Genomic DNA, 15,481 nt, shown 5'->3' on the forward strand with positions numbered 1-15,481 from the left:
GCATTCCCCTGGAGGAGCTGGAGGAAGTGTCTGGAGAGAGGGAAGTCTTCCGGATAAGCGAAGGAAAATGGATGGATGGATGGACAACTAAACCTGTTAATTTCAGACTACGGTGTGCCCATCCTGTCTGTTGATGTGTTGATAGAATATGAACCATAAACTTATTCACACAACAACTTACTGTTTTTTTTTCTTTCTGAGATGAATCAAACAGATCCAGACAAATTGTAATGCTCTAGTTTGTTGTTTTAATACTTACTAAACTTCACTGATTGTGCAAATATTTAAATGTATATATACAGTATGGGAGATTGATCAATGTGTGTTAATCTATGATTAACACACATTGAGAACTCAGGAAGAATACTGTTTACATTGTAACAGCCAGTGGGGATCCAAATAAATAAATATGAACTTCTTCGGATATTTGCGGAGGTGGAAAGCCTCCTATACAACACTGCAGGAAACCTGGTAAATGTCTGACTTACTGTGCGATGAGTATCTTCACCAGTCCTGTGTGGCCACAGGTCGCAGCAGCATGTAGCGGAGTCCAGAGCTCATTGTCCTGAGCGTTGACACTGGCTCCTCGGTCCAGTAGGATCTTCACCATCTCCTCATAGTTATCTATACAACACTGCATGGAGATAAGACAAGAGAGGAGGGAGAAATGTGTTCAGGTTGATACTGTAATACATGCTGGTCTGATATCTTAAAGCCCGGGAACAGACACAGAGAAGTGGGAGAGATGAGAGGGCGTCAGATGGACAAGGGGACAAAAAGAGAGACAGTCATGGAGCAAGAGACAGAAGAGGAGGGGTTGAATAAGAAGGAAGAAAGGAGAGCATGAGGTTCAGAGCAAAGGGACATGACAGAGAGAAAGAAGGCCACTTGTATCTGTTTACGACCTGCTCGTCAATGAATACTCTGGTGACATAAACTGCACACAATATATTGAAATTCAATACATCACAATATGTATCACTTAGTCTAGCTATATACTGTATATCACGTGGTCTCCATATGCCAGCGGCTTCATATTTTTGTAAATATGACAGCCTAACAGAATGTAAGTCAGTATATCTGGCTGGTCTTTACATAATCAAACCGGTGCTAGAAAAGGGGAAAAAGAGGAATAAAGTACGAGTATTCCACAGCTAGTCCAACATTGTCATTGAATTTTTATTTCAATGATAACAATTCTAATAATCATTGCAAGAAAATGTGACTCATGTCACCAACAGTACAGACAAACAAGTCCATAAAGAAGTCAAACCAAAGAAAATCTCACACACAAGAGCCACAGCATATTTCAGAGTGCAAAGCTGAGAACACATTAAGCCAATCTGGACACAATCAGTCCGACATCTCAGCCACTGTGTGGGTTGTTCCTGGATCCAATACAAAACTGGAAATGCACTCATAACTCACTCCCATCCACAGAGACAAAGACATGCTGGGATATAAAGAACTCTCCTTGTAAAACTGGGTGTGATTACAGGGTGGGGAGGAAGGAGAATTTTCCATAAACACCATTCTCCAATCAAACTGCTGTCAGCAGTGGTAGTTTTCTCCATTAGAGCTAATTGGTGTGAGCGTGGCAGTGACATGCTGCTGAACAGACAAAACAGCGCAGAGAAAACACGAGAGAAAGAGAGAGACTGCAAGGAACTTGGAAGTTTAAGAACTGGATTATTCTGTCACAGTTCCCTGGATCCAGAGTCTGAGAGGAGCATCTAAGCAAGCTGAAAATGAAAAAAGATTGGCTGGACATAAAAACAAAATGGAGATAACCGGGAAGAAAAGGACCAAATAAAATGTTTTAAACTGCTTGCCCTGATTAGGGTTTCAGGAAATAGCAGCCAGGTTAGGTCACTTACAGTACTAATCTATCACAGGGTGAACCCACAAGTCTTTAATTGGTTCTAGTGAATCAGCACCCCATGTTTGAAAAGGAGCTCTGACTGGTTTTCTATCCTGCCCAGGAGTTAAGATTCTCCTTCAAGTTCAGTCTCTGGTGGTGAGAGGCCTAAAGTGAAACATCCAGCATCTTTACAAGTCCACATGATTAAAAAAACTGTGATTTATAGATGCTGTAATGCATCTGTCACACTGAGTAATGAAAATTTTCTTTTCCCAAACTGAATTTCTCAGCATCCCCCACTTTTCTTTGAAAGTCACACCACATTGTACATGCACACCACATAAACCCTGAGAAGTTGAGGTGTACTGCAGGGAGAAGACTGTTTTTCTTGTAATGGATTTACATTGAAGATGAGCTGAAGTGTAATCTCTAGAGTTTTCTGCTATCTCAGGGTAGGCGTGAGAACAAGTCAAACAGTAATACACAGAGCGGCACAAACAGGAATATAAACCAACAGGAAGGAAATGCTAAGAAAGAGAACGAGAGGGCAGATTAGAAAGCAGACAAATATCAATCTGGGGAAACAACAAAAACAGATTCTGCTCTTCAGCATCGTTTAAACAGAATTTTGATTTAGTCCCTGCATTCATGTGATGTAAGAACAATTAAAAGACCAGCGGCACCAGTAACGAACACCATAAAAATAAGCAAGTAGAACCATATTAAATAAATGAGCAAAAAATAAATGTTACTTTCCAGATAACAACTATTCTTTTTGTAATGAGTATTTCAGATTTTATTCCAGCTAACAGGTACTTTTGTTTTGGTGACAAAGCAACCAGATGTTGCCACACCTCTGGAACCAAGTGACCTACTGTATATCACCACCAGCCTTAAAACAAAAGCTCAGTCTCTGTCCTCATTCACCTAAGATCCATTCTCTCTGTCTCTGCCTTCTCCCTTCTGGTAAAAACTCAATTCTTAAAAAGACTATTAGACCATATTGACATAAGGACAAAAGGAGTTGTGCGCATTCTTTGCCGTTTTGTAGCTTCCACTGCCAATGATGATCAGATAAGGTGGCTCTAACAGGGGTGCAGAGGGAGTACATAAATGGATATACAAGCTAAGACAGGAAATGAAATTACTGCTGCACAGATGCAGAGGATAGATAGCAGGAAGACAGATAAGAGGTGAAAAAGATGCATAGAAAACAAATGCTGATCAACTGGAAACACAACTGGCTGCCAACCACAGCTAGTGACTCACATTTTAGTTGAGGTAACAAGATCGATAACCTTTTTATATCAATGTCTGAATCTCTCACAGTAAGTTATAACACATAGCATCATTTGGCAGTTTAGAAGGTCAGGTCAGAAAAACAAAAAGAATTCTTATTCAGTTATGAACTGTAGCTGCTGTTTACATGATGTGCCCCAAAAGACCTGTGGATTATTTTAATGTCTGGATACAAAGGTTTATAAGACAAATTGGACAGCATGTACAGAACTGACTGTAGAAAATGCACCGACCTGTCCACGTGACCGCCTCTAAACTGACACTAAAATCTCAATTTTACCTGTGACTGCAGTAAGTAGCAAAAACAAATCCAATTAGAGCTGTTCTAGCAGATGAGAATGGTCACATCACATTTCACTTGTTAAACTTACTTAAAAATAAAACTTAGAATTCATATGCAACAAAACACACTCTTGAGGTGTTTTTCTGCTACAGTCTTGATCAGTCTGGTTTGAGCAAACTTTAGATGCTAACTCACATTATTGAGCTTCCTGCAATCACTGTGCAGGACCCTGGTGCCTCATCACTCTGCTCATACCTATGCAACTCAGCTGAATTACGTCTTTTGCTTAAAATGCTGCCTTGACCATTTTTTAAAGTGAAGGATGTTAAAATGTGTGTGGAGAAATCTTTGTGAAATGAATAAGAGTAGGAAAAAGCAATATTTTTAAAACAGGCAGGCACATAAAAAGAAAAAGGAATACATGAAAGCTACAGTATGGGGGTCCTAACGGGGTTAAAGTGAGCAAGACCAGGACCAGGTGGCTGAGAGCAGAGCTGAGACTGCAGGAAGTTGAATTTTACCAGAGGTGAAATGCAAATCATAAAGCGTAAAGGAGTCTGACTGAAGAAACCTGAGATGCCAGGTTCAGCTGTTGAGAATTAGACCTGAAAGGATAAATGAATTGAATCTGTGCTGTGACCTGCAGTCAAGTACACTGTGCACACTTTCATTGATTATTTCTGGGCTCCAGTGAAATGTTATTTCCTCTATTTTAACATCTCTTCTGTCAGTCTACTTGACACATGATCTAAAATGGCATCAACACTAGATCTGATCATTTCTAAATAGAAGTGCAAAGTGACAAATCTCCAGGTTATTACTGAAGTTTGACAGCTAAGTGAAAGAACACAGTACTGAAAGGCTGGTAGGTCCGAGCCCTCAAAGCCTGAAGTAAAGAGGAGCTGAATGACTGATGAGAAGTCTGGACCCACACAGGAATGCAGTCTTACAACTTCACAGCTCAGCATGATCAAATGCCACAGATGATCATACTGCACAAGCTAAAAGCCTGCTTCAGTCATAAATCCTTGAGTGGCTGAATCGGCGAAGTAAATGTTTTTAAATGTGACTCCAGCAGTCTGTTGATGTTCTGGGTCATCATGCCCACGCGACCACACCGGGGTCTTGAAACAAAACACGAGGTCAGAGCCAGATTAACAGCTACAACTCCAGCAAATGTGAGACAACACTTGAGGCAGGTGTGTTTTCAAGCATCTGCTGGTAAGTACCAAAAATATCCCCGAGTACCTGCAATACAGCACAGGCTACATGGAATCTGAAGTTAATCTGCTGTACTTTGACAAAAATGTACAAGGTCTGTCACAATTTCAGATTTTCACTACATGATCATCGTGGCCAAAGAAATTCACAATAATATATTATAGTAGCTACCTAGCTGGTTACTGCATGGTGGTGCTTCCCCCCCCCACACACTGGATAGCAACCAGTGTTAAGGTGCAATACCTATTTAGTTGAAGTGTCAACCAGATAGTTACTGGCTCTGGATTATTTATGATACTATTATATGTGTATTATTAACATTGTGTCAATTTTGCATTTTTTAAAAATATCAGTTATAATGTAAAACCCCTAATTACAACATATGATGTAAAATGTTCTTTTTGAAAATCACTTCAACTTACAGAATTCATGGCCAACAAAGCTACTGGTACAAGCAAAATGCTGCTAACAAATTTAAAAAAAAAAATTGTCACCACAACTGTTGCCTCAATTACCTTTTCCCTCCTAATTTTTAAGTTCATGCAATACAAAGTAAAAGTGCATTAACATTTGAACAGACGCTCATTTTTGACTGTGTGTAACAGAAGAACTAAAGAGAATTTAGAGACGACGGGACAGAGGCCCTGCACACTTTCCCACCTCCTTCAACCAGGCCAATCACACTGTGAGGTACTCATCAAATCTAACCTAGTCTCACACACACACACACACACACACATGCAGACTTGAAAACAAAAGATCTCATTTATTCTTCACATCACTCCAGTGTCATCTAGTCAACTAACTATAGAAAATGATAAGTCTCTATTAGAACTAAAGTTATAAAGGTGCTTTCATGAAGCATTAATCTCTTCTCAAGAGCAGACAGAGTAACTGTTGCAGTGTGTAAAACGTGTGTGTGTGTGTGCATGTCCTGACATATACAGTGATTAATGTGTTGTATCAGTGAGGTGAAGCCAACCCCAGAAAGGTATGACATTTCATTTAGAGAAACATCACCACCACTTTCCTTCATTTACACCACCTCTCTCTGCCTCCTTTCTTGGTATCTATCTTTCCTTAATCTATCCTGTGGCAACAGGACTGTGTTTGTGTGTACAGTACATGCACAAATTCTCCATGTGTGCTTCTACAATGTATCCCTATCTGCCTGTGTGTGTATTGTGATAGTTCCCAAATTGTAGCACAAGTGAGATGGCCTCATCTTGAAGACACGAGGCTGGCTGACCCATCCAAACAGCAAATTATCAGGTGCACACACATTCAAAGGCAAAAGGTCAATCTGTTCTCTTGGCAGCCAATGGCCCACAGCTTTTAAAATACCAGCCACAGTGGTGGTGACTGATGGACTTCAATTTTCTCTTTCGTTAGTCATTTCTTTGCCTCCCAGCAAGAGCACGAGTATTAGGATTTGAGCAGCCAAGAGGGAATGAGAGGCAGCTGAGTTAGCCGAGGCAGAGCGAAAAAAGGTAAAGCAGAACTGGAGGGAGAGACAAATGAGAAGAGAGGGGGCAGGAAGGATCAAAGGCAGGGAAGAAGCTACTGTAATGTGGATGAGCATCACATTCTTCAGAAAGAAAGAATCATTGATCTGGAAAGCACAGTTTTATTTTACATTAAGATGCGACTCCACTTCAGGGCTCAAAAATCTCTCACTTTACACTTAGTCTACTCATAAAGATGCCATCGAGTGAAAACAAGTAAAATCCTCGTTCACAGGCTGAGCTGTTGTTCATCGGCATCTCCCACCTGTAGCAGGTAAACCAGCAGCCGCAGCGGCTTCATGCGTGGCCTGCTGTTAAGAGCAACAAACCGAAATACGACAGCCTTTTCCAGCCTGCTTATTTTTGGATGAACATCTTTTAAACTCCAGCTCTAGATCCTCTGAGTACCGTATGGCATTTTATTTGACGCTTGTTGTACTTGTTGTTTAAACTACAGTCAAAACAAATGTTTGTACATTAAAAAGTAAAGAGGCATGAATTAGCTATAAGTGATAGGAATTAAGGACAAAACCTTTCAACGGTTGGCTCATTTTTGACCAAATGACACATGTAATCATCCATAATTTACTTAGGCAGCTGAGCAATTTTAAGTGAAAAGTGATTAGAATGGGCTAGAATCCTTGAATATCATGGCAGTAATGGCTCCAGTTAGCAAGTGAATGTAGGCCTTCCTACATCTAAATGGACTCATTTCTCTAATGCTGGACTCATTTGCTTACTGTGAAAATCGGTTTTTCAGGCAACCTCAACACTCTCTTCAACACAAAGCCTTTAATTCCTGGCTGGGCAGACTAATCACACCAGGAAATGAATTCTACTTCAAGAAAGAATAGGGCCGTGATGGTAAAGTAAAACTTGACTAATGACGTTTTAAAAATAACGGGTCAACCACCACTTCTTCGGTGTTGACGTAGAGAAAAGTGGATTTGTACTATGTGCATCAAAGTGGTACAGAAAATGAGCTTATTTCTTCTTCTGCTATTTTGTACATAACCTTCCAGACGTCATGTTTTGCTACACAAGGAGATCATAACTGCATTTCGAATGGCTTTTTAAAGTTGCATTTAAATAAAGGTCCTTTTAGGTGGACACATTATGCACATGTTTGCCTAAGAATAACTGACTGCATTACTTTAATTTCCTTTTGCTCACAGGAAGCCAGTGTATGCTCCAACCACCCTGTGATTCTCAGTGTCTGTGGCATATTTCTACATCATAAGTACATGAAAAGCCTGAATCAGCAACTCAACAGTATTATCCCAGATCTGCTTTTAAGGACTATACTATACAGAATATGTAAAAACTGATGTATCCCTTAAAAGTGAACTGCAGGTCTTTGGTAATGCAGCACTATATTACACCCAGTCCTCATTTTGAGTTAAGCCTTCAAGTCCCATCTGTCACATATGAGCCTATATTAGTTGAAATAATGCAATGCTACTCTATGATTGAGTTTTTTTCTTTCAGTAAATGGTAAATCATTTACACACCTGCGCACACTGATGGCAATGAGCTCCTATGCAGCGTCTTGCAGAGGATCAGCTCGCCAGCCCCGTGAATAGTGGCTGACACTGGTGTAACCAGAGGACATCTTCATGTTGTCTGACATCTAACATCTACTTTATCTTTACGTTTTATCATTTTATTTTTCATTTGCCTGAGAGACACATCAGTGAAGTCAAACAGGATGAGACAAACACGGGTAGTGAGGGACAGAGTCAAACAATCTTACCTGATGCAGGGCCGTGAGACCATCTTCGTTGCAGAGGTCTGGACTCACATTGTTCCTCAGCAGGTAACGAACTGGTGGAAAGAGAGAAGAAGAAACTTAAATGAATGTGGAATACTTCTTTTGAAATACTGGATTTCATTTTCTCTGTACAAATTAAATCAGATTTACAGACATCACTTCACTTCACTGCAGGTTTCACTCGCACTAATAAAAAAAAAACTTTGCAGCTGAGAAGCGAAACACTTTATTTTGCGAGTTAAGAGGCACACATGTTGCGTGGTGATATGGCTGCTCACTTATAAACAAGATTTTAGAAAGAATAAGATGATTTGGCTGTTGCAAACAAAACAGATGCAGGATAAAAGCATGATGACATTCCATACAAGCTAACTCCTCTTATTTGTTCACATGACCCACAGGTGCACCTCAACTTAACCCTCTGTTACACGGTGACACCTCCAATCAATCTGCTTATCACCCTGTCCGGGTATTTACCCAGCTGACCTTGGAAACATGGATGAATGGCGGGTGAGGTGAGTTCGGGAGGGTTTGTGATAAAGGATGATGTAATAATTCCTGGGATTACACGGTTTGTCTGCCTCACTGTCAAAACAGATAAACCCTCCGTCCAGACCCTAGATCACAGGATTTCAACTACCACAGTCTGCACCTTGGACAGATGTGTGTCTGCTAAACCTGCAGGCCTGAGCAGGAAGTGGCAGTGGCACACAGGATTCTCATTCACGTCATTATCCCCCATTTTGGTGACGCTTCAATTACACAGAGTCGAGTGGAGGAGTCAGGTTAGAGAGAGATAAGAAAGATTTTGGATGACAGTAATCCCATCTGTCCCTTAGACAAAGAAAATGGTCACATACACATGGTAAACTAAATACACCACGCAAAATCATAAGGGCGGTGGTGTACACAGATCTGAATCTCTTCAGGTTTTGAACTGATGGTCATCCAAAGAAGACATATGATGATGTCACCTACTGCCTGAATGTTTAACTGAGAAACTAATTAGAAGTTTAACTGATAATTAAAATAATTGTAAGTTGCAGCCCTACTGCATAGAGAAAGCTACATGTTGGAGCAGCAGCAGCTCTGTCACAATAACCAAACCTAGGCCGCATTATCCGTTTACAGTAAATGGTTTTTTGTTTTCTCTACATGCAGCTGCTGGTACCTTTTGTACGAGAAAGTCAATGACAGCAGGTATTTTCGGCACATGCCTTCTTGTGGCAGAAATCTTTCCAAAGTTAAGAACAGCCTGGGCTCCCAGAGGAGTGGCCATGATATGAATTGCATTTTTATGTGACAGCTAATAAAGACAAGGGAGCAGAGCTATGCTGGAGAGGGCGGTCATGACAACAAGATGAATACAAATGAAAGATGAACAGTAGAAAGGTTAGTGTTTATACACAGGGGCTGTGGAAGTACTGTTTGATGATAATGGCAGCTAGTCAAAATGGAAGCACAATGTGCACAGTGTGACTGAGGGAGGGTTTTTTTCTAGAATATAGCAGAATGATGGAAGTGCAGCCATCATCAGCCTCTCTTGTTATTCCATTTCTTCAGTTTTGGGTGTATTAGGCTTCTAATAAGCTTCCCTCTCAACATGTAATTGTGATATTTCACCTTGGCAGAACATTTTCAGTACCGTATGCCACCTACACAGGGGCTCTGCGGCAGCCACATCTACATCATCAGGTGTCTTTAAAATCCAAGGCCACTAAAACAGAATGAGCTGCTGCAGGTGCCAACACTGGTGGTTCCCTGTTCATGCACTCCTTTTTAACAGAGGGGGAAAAAATGTGAAACCTTGCAGTGAGTGGGAACCAGACCCAAGGTTATACTATGCAAGCTCAGTCTGACTGCATGTGGTAAACGTCACACGCCATCTTGGAGTGCTGTGTCGTGCAGAACAAACAACATATTTCTGAGGAACCGCAGTGTTTGTAATTAGATACTGAGGTGTTTATTGTACGGTACAATTTTCAAAGGTTCATCTAAATGTCATGTTTTGTTGCCTAAGAAGGCTATAACTGAATCTAAATTGGCTTGAAAACTGCATTTAAATAAAACAATTTAAAAGAATTCATCAGGCACAAGGTTGTATGAAAACAACTGACAGCATTACTTTTATTTCCTTATGCCCAAGGGAAGCCAGCAAAACTGGCTGCGGTATATATGAATTTACTTCTCTACTTTAAGTGAACACAAAGCCTGAATCAGCATACATTCAGCAAGTTATACAGCTGAGGTGCTTCTAGATGTTTTCAGCTGCCAGCTCCTCTAAAATGCTTTATTCTGATTTATCATAGCATAATCTGTACAGAAATTTGCATAGCAGAACAACACAATTGAGCTGCTACATAACATGGCAAGCATCCCCGCTGCCTAACAAAGTGATAAATCGGTTCTAAATCTTGAAGCCATGAAAACGAGAAATAAACTGAATTTAAGATTTAAACAGTCAAATGTGTCTCTACCAATCACAGAAAGAAATGGATTGTGTGTTTATGTAAAGTGCAGCAAGTGGTTGCATGCCCAGCTAACTTAGCACCTACAGTAGAAAAGAAAAGAGAAGAAGAAAGAAAAAAGTAAAAGACAAAGAAGAACATATTTAAAACAGCTTAAGTCAACAAAGTGGGCAAATGGTTGCTGTTGGGGATCTGGATGAAGTTAGTCTATGTGACGCCGTCTGCGCGAACACCAGCACTAAATAAACACTATCCCGTCACTGTGCACTTCCCTGCTAGCACACCCTGTTATTAATCTCCATTAAACATTGGCTGGGGTAACAGACACAAAGCAGTGCTGCAGTATGGGCAGGTATGTGTGACTACGTGAAGCTTGAACACAGGTCCTTTATTGGGAATTACTGAGTGCATGTCATTTCCCATTAACCTGGGAGCCCCCTCCTGCATTTGTGCATTTAGATTTTCCACTGCTTGAACGCACTGCCCATGCACGCAGCGATGTATAACACATCATGCTGTCCCGTTATTCGAGACTGGAAAAGCAATCAGAAGGTGACAGTTGTCTAATGGCGCCTGTCGGGTGCAGAAGTCAAATCGCTCTACTGACTCTTCAAGCTGGAAATTATGCATTTTAAAATATGTGCTGGAAACCAGAGTGAGATTAACAAAAGCACAGACACGCTCACCGCCACCTGACACGTCTATATTTGATTGGTTTTCAGGCAGTCGTGCAATAAAAAAATATGCATCGGTCCTGAACTGCTTCCTCTGTGGTCACTGATTAGTTAGGATGAAATGGATTTAAACTATGGTGTGTAATGTATCTGATGATGTGAGACAGAGAGATGTGTAAACAGCCATAGGAGAAAGACAGATCAGTCAGAAACACACTTTCATATAGTTGTGTTCTTAATATTTATGGTTCTGCTGCTCTGTTTAATTCTCTTTTCATGCATATTTTATGTTGTGGTTCGCTCTGATTTTTCACGGCTAGGTGATTTTTGTCTTCAATCTTAAGTCCGTCTGAACCAATCTGTGTAAACAGTATCCGATAAAGTGCTTGTGAAATTCAAGCTATCTGCCTTTTATGCAATATACTTCAGTTACACTATGAAGATTGTGTGTGTATGTGAGCAGATATATAAAAGTGTGCATGTGACAGCGCAAACGTGGTTGCAAAATGTTTCTTTATCACGTCAACACCTGTCATACAGAGATACATATAAATGCGTCTAAACCAAAACAACTTCAGAGCCAATTTTTCTGTTGAAAGACCTGAAATATTCCCTTAAAATGGTGATGCACCTACATCACCACCAAACAGAAACAAACCGTACAGAAATGCAGTCAGTCCCTTCGTGCATTAGGAAGAATATTTAGCCAGTTCCAAACAACAAAATATTATATTTTTGTATGATATGAATTTATTTGTGTCAGCAGTGATGCTCAAAGTGTTTTTTTTTGGTTTGGATTTATCCAGTTTTACAGTTACAGTATGTGTTGTTATACAATGTATGTGTGTGAATGTGTGTGCTGGGCTGACAGAACTCTTCTATCAAAACGTGCCAGAAAACTCTCCAGGGGCAAAACTCTAGGAGGCAATTCATCACACACACACACACACACACACACACACACACACACAGTACAAACACATACATATAATGACACAGCTCAAACCCAATCCCCACCCTGCTCAAAGATCGATGGATCAAACATGTCATTTGAAAAACACCAAGCATACATTAACATCCAAAACAAACAAAATCCTTTAAAAGGCACAAACCTATTAACATAATGTTCTGGGCACATTAGCTTACACAGGCAGAGCCCAAATAATATCAGTCATCACAAATGGGATTTTATCTCTGTAATTACAATAACAAACACGGTTAAAATATTAATTAGCAGCTTCACTCAGCTTAAACAGAATTTTACAAAACAATGTGTCACCTTACAAGATGATGAAAAAATATCCACCACAAGATCATGTCTTCAGTTTGCTTGTTTTTATGTTCAATTAACAAAAATTCAGCGAGTCCTCACATACAAGAACCAGTGAATAACTTAGATTAGATTAGAACACACAGCAAAATCATTTAACATGTCAAGCTGTCAACAGCAGGAACAAAACAACTGAGACATGATCAGTGGCCGGGTTTTAGTTTGATCCGCTGACTGACTGGTGAGCAGCTGATCAGTCTCAGACACTATCTGATTGTATGACGGGCAAATTTACATGCACAATAGTTCACTCTGGTTGCACATGCAATAGCGCAGACCAAAAGCATAGTAACATTTCGTGTGAGGCCTGCATTCATGTCTAATCCAGATGTGTGTTCAGTGGTGGACTGGAAATGCTTTGCATGCAAAAAGCGCACAGAGGAGCCCACAGAAACACCTTGGTGACGGTAAAACAACGGTTCAGAACTCTGACAAACAGTAGATAATGAGGAAATTACTGGCTACGCTTGAAATTCATGTATATGTACAGTATGTCTACCCTGTGGTAAAACACAGCAAACACAAACTACACACACTTCAAAAATACTGCAGGTTTAGTAGGATTGATGTAACAGATGTTGTTTATGTTTCTATTACCTGTTTACATCTGGAGGAAGTACAAATATTGCACAATGTAAAGCTAACACTGGTTTAATAGGCTATAATGTATTATTTTTTTACAATTTAAAAAAATCATTATAGAAAACTTGCAAAATATTTGTGTCAGTTCTTGCAAAGGAAAAAAATCAGAATCAGCAGGTCAGACTTCATATTTAAATAAAAAGGTCAGAAAACCAATTGACCATCTGTCCAAACTCCAGATATTCAGTTTACATTGATACCACAGAGAAAAACAGTACATTTCCAATTTTGAGAAGCTGGAACCTGCAAATGTTTGGTAATCTTGCTTAAAAATGACAATTTTTCAACTAATTTAAATAGCTGAAACTTTATTTTCTGCTATATGATTTGCTGACTAAATGCTGCAGCTTTAGTTGTAATAGTCTTTTTTCATTCCATTTTTTTTATCCATGGCACATTAGCAGAGTGCAGACTCAGACTTAATTAGAAAAACTGAAAATGTACAACTTCACTTTCATCTCACCCATGCCGTGAGTTTTATGATAAAAGGGATCTTCAGGGATATATCATACAAAACTTAGATGGTAGTGTGGGGTGTAAAACCTTATCCATCATGCTAAAGGATGCAGAGAAAAAGAGGGGAGAATGTAAAAAAAGAGTTTGGAGCTGGCAACACACCATGAATGTGGCTCCTATCTCTCTGTACCACCACCCTATGGGTCCAAGTAAACACGTACAAACACAAAAATCTTTAGAAAAAGCTATTCATTGCATCGAAAGGTTACCATGGTGATTATCTGCCACCACATGCCAGTAGTGTGTGTGTGTGTGTGTGTTGGAGAATCCCATGTGAGTTGTTTAGGCCATAACTTTCCTGAAAGCTGATGACATTTTTTTTAGGTTTTCACAAACAGTAATGTGGACTCTGAAGTAGAAAGAGGGTCATAAATACTAATTAGGCTTCTATCACTTGTTATTAAAACTGTAAATACCCAACTGTAGTGTACATTTAAGAAGATAAAAGTGACAATTTGGGGTGTGTTTACAGCTGGGACAGTGCTATTCAGTACATTTTTTGGCACAAGCAAATATTTTAAGGTTCACTTGTTATAATTTCAGAGATATTTCATTTTTGTGGCCTTCCACATGGAAATATCCATGCAAGGTATTCCCCCTTGCCTAATACTACAACTTTACATACTCATTTACCTTTGCAAAATACACCGTGGTTAAAATATTGAAATTAATATAACTGAACTTCTGCACCTTACGTTTACTACAGGCTCTGTTTGGAGCAAACCTCACTCTTTTTTCAGCCATCAGCCTCCACAACCTACAACACTGCTTTCAGCAAACTCAAATAACCCAGAAACTACAGGCTAATTTGTCTAACTGCACAGCTTAAAGGCACTGGTCACTTTAATGTCATTGTCGCCTCCCTGTCACTACACACACACACTTTACTATCTCATTTACTTTGTACGTATTCTATATTATTATTAATACTAACCTTCTATTGTATACTTTACTAGATTCTAGCCTTCTATTCTTTTTAACTTTAATTGAAACCTTTGCTCTGCTGCTGTAACACCTGTATTTCCCTTTCTATCAAACTTTTTTTTTTAATTCTTTCAAGCAAGTAAAGATAGTCGACATGTCAACACACAAAATTTCACCCATATCCACAAATGCTAATCCATTATCAATTTGCTTATACCTAGTACATGCTTGAATGGAGTAGGAAGAAGTCAGACTTATCCAGTCCTACCCCATGACATCATCTTACCATCATTGGTTTGCAAGTAGTATCTCTACTTAGATAATTCTCTTCTACACCACACAAGTAATATACTAAAAAATTATTACAGAGTGTTAACATTCTTACATAATTACATTCTTAGAAAATTGTCTTTTACACCACACAAGTAATATACTAAAGAATTATGACAAAGTGTTAACATTCATACACTACACCCACAATGTTCCATCTAATTAATCATTAAACCTGTTCTTGCATATATCTTGATTGACACATACCTTTATATTTATGTTTTAACTCATCAATTCTATTTTTTATGTCCACACTTAAATTATTCCATAGTTTTACCCCATTTATGAAGATACAAAATCTTTTTTTGGTTGTACGTATAACATTAATTTTTAAATTTAACTGACCCCTTAAATTGTATCCCCCTTCCCTTTCATTAAATAGTTTTTGAAATCCATCAGGTAATAAATTGTTCCTGGCTTTATACATAAACACAGCAGTCTTATATCCCACTAAATCGAAAAATTTTAACAATTTAGACTGTATGAAAGCTCCATTGGTGTGATCCCTATACCCCATCTTATGCACAATTCTTATCGCTCTTTTTTGTAATATATACAATGGTTGAAGTGAGCTTTTGTATGTATTTCCCCAGTTTTCAACGCCATACTCTAAGTATGGTAAAATCAATGAAGAATACAAAATGCGTAGTGCTTTCC

At 39.2% G+C, this 15,481-nt stretch overlaps 1 protein-coding gene across 1 annotated transcript in view; it reads right to left on the minus strand.

Annotated features, from left to right (window-relative positions):
• ppp1r16b (protein phosphatase 1, regulatory subunit 16B) overlaps window positions 1–15,481 on the minus strand; it is a 74,215-nt gene that overhangs the window by 15,899 nt on the left and 42,835 nt on the right. The window contains exons 3-4 of the mRNA XM_020597803.1: window positions 7,923–7,993; window positions 489–634 (exon numbers count right to left, since the gene is read on the minus strand). Coding sequence (XP_020453459.1) covers window positions 489–634; window positions 7,923–7,993 — 217 coding nt within the window. The remainder of the gene's footprint in view (window positions 1–488; window positions 635–7,922; window positions 7,994–15,481) is intronic.

Source organism: Monopterus albus, unplaced genomic scaffold (genome assembly GCF_001952655.1).
Source record: "Monopterus albus unplaced genomic scaffold, M_albus_1.0 scaffold1.1, whole genome shotgun sequence".
Taxonomy (NCBI): domain Eukaryota; kingdom Metazoa; phylum Chordata; class Actinopteri; order Synbranchiformes; family Synbranchidae; genus Monopterus; species Monopterus albus.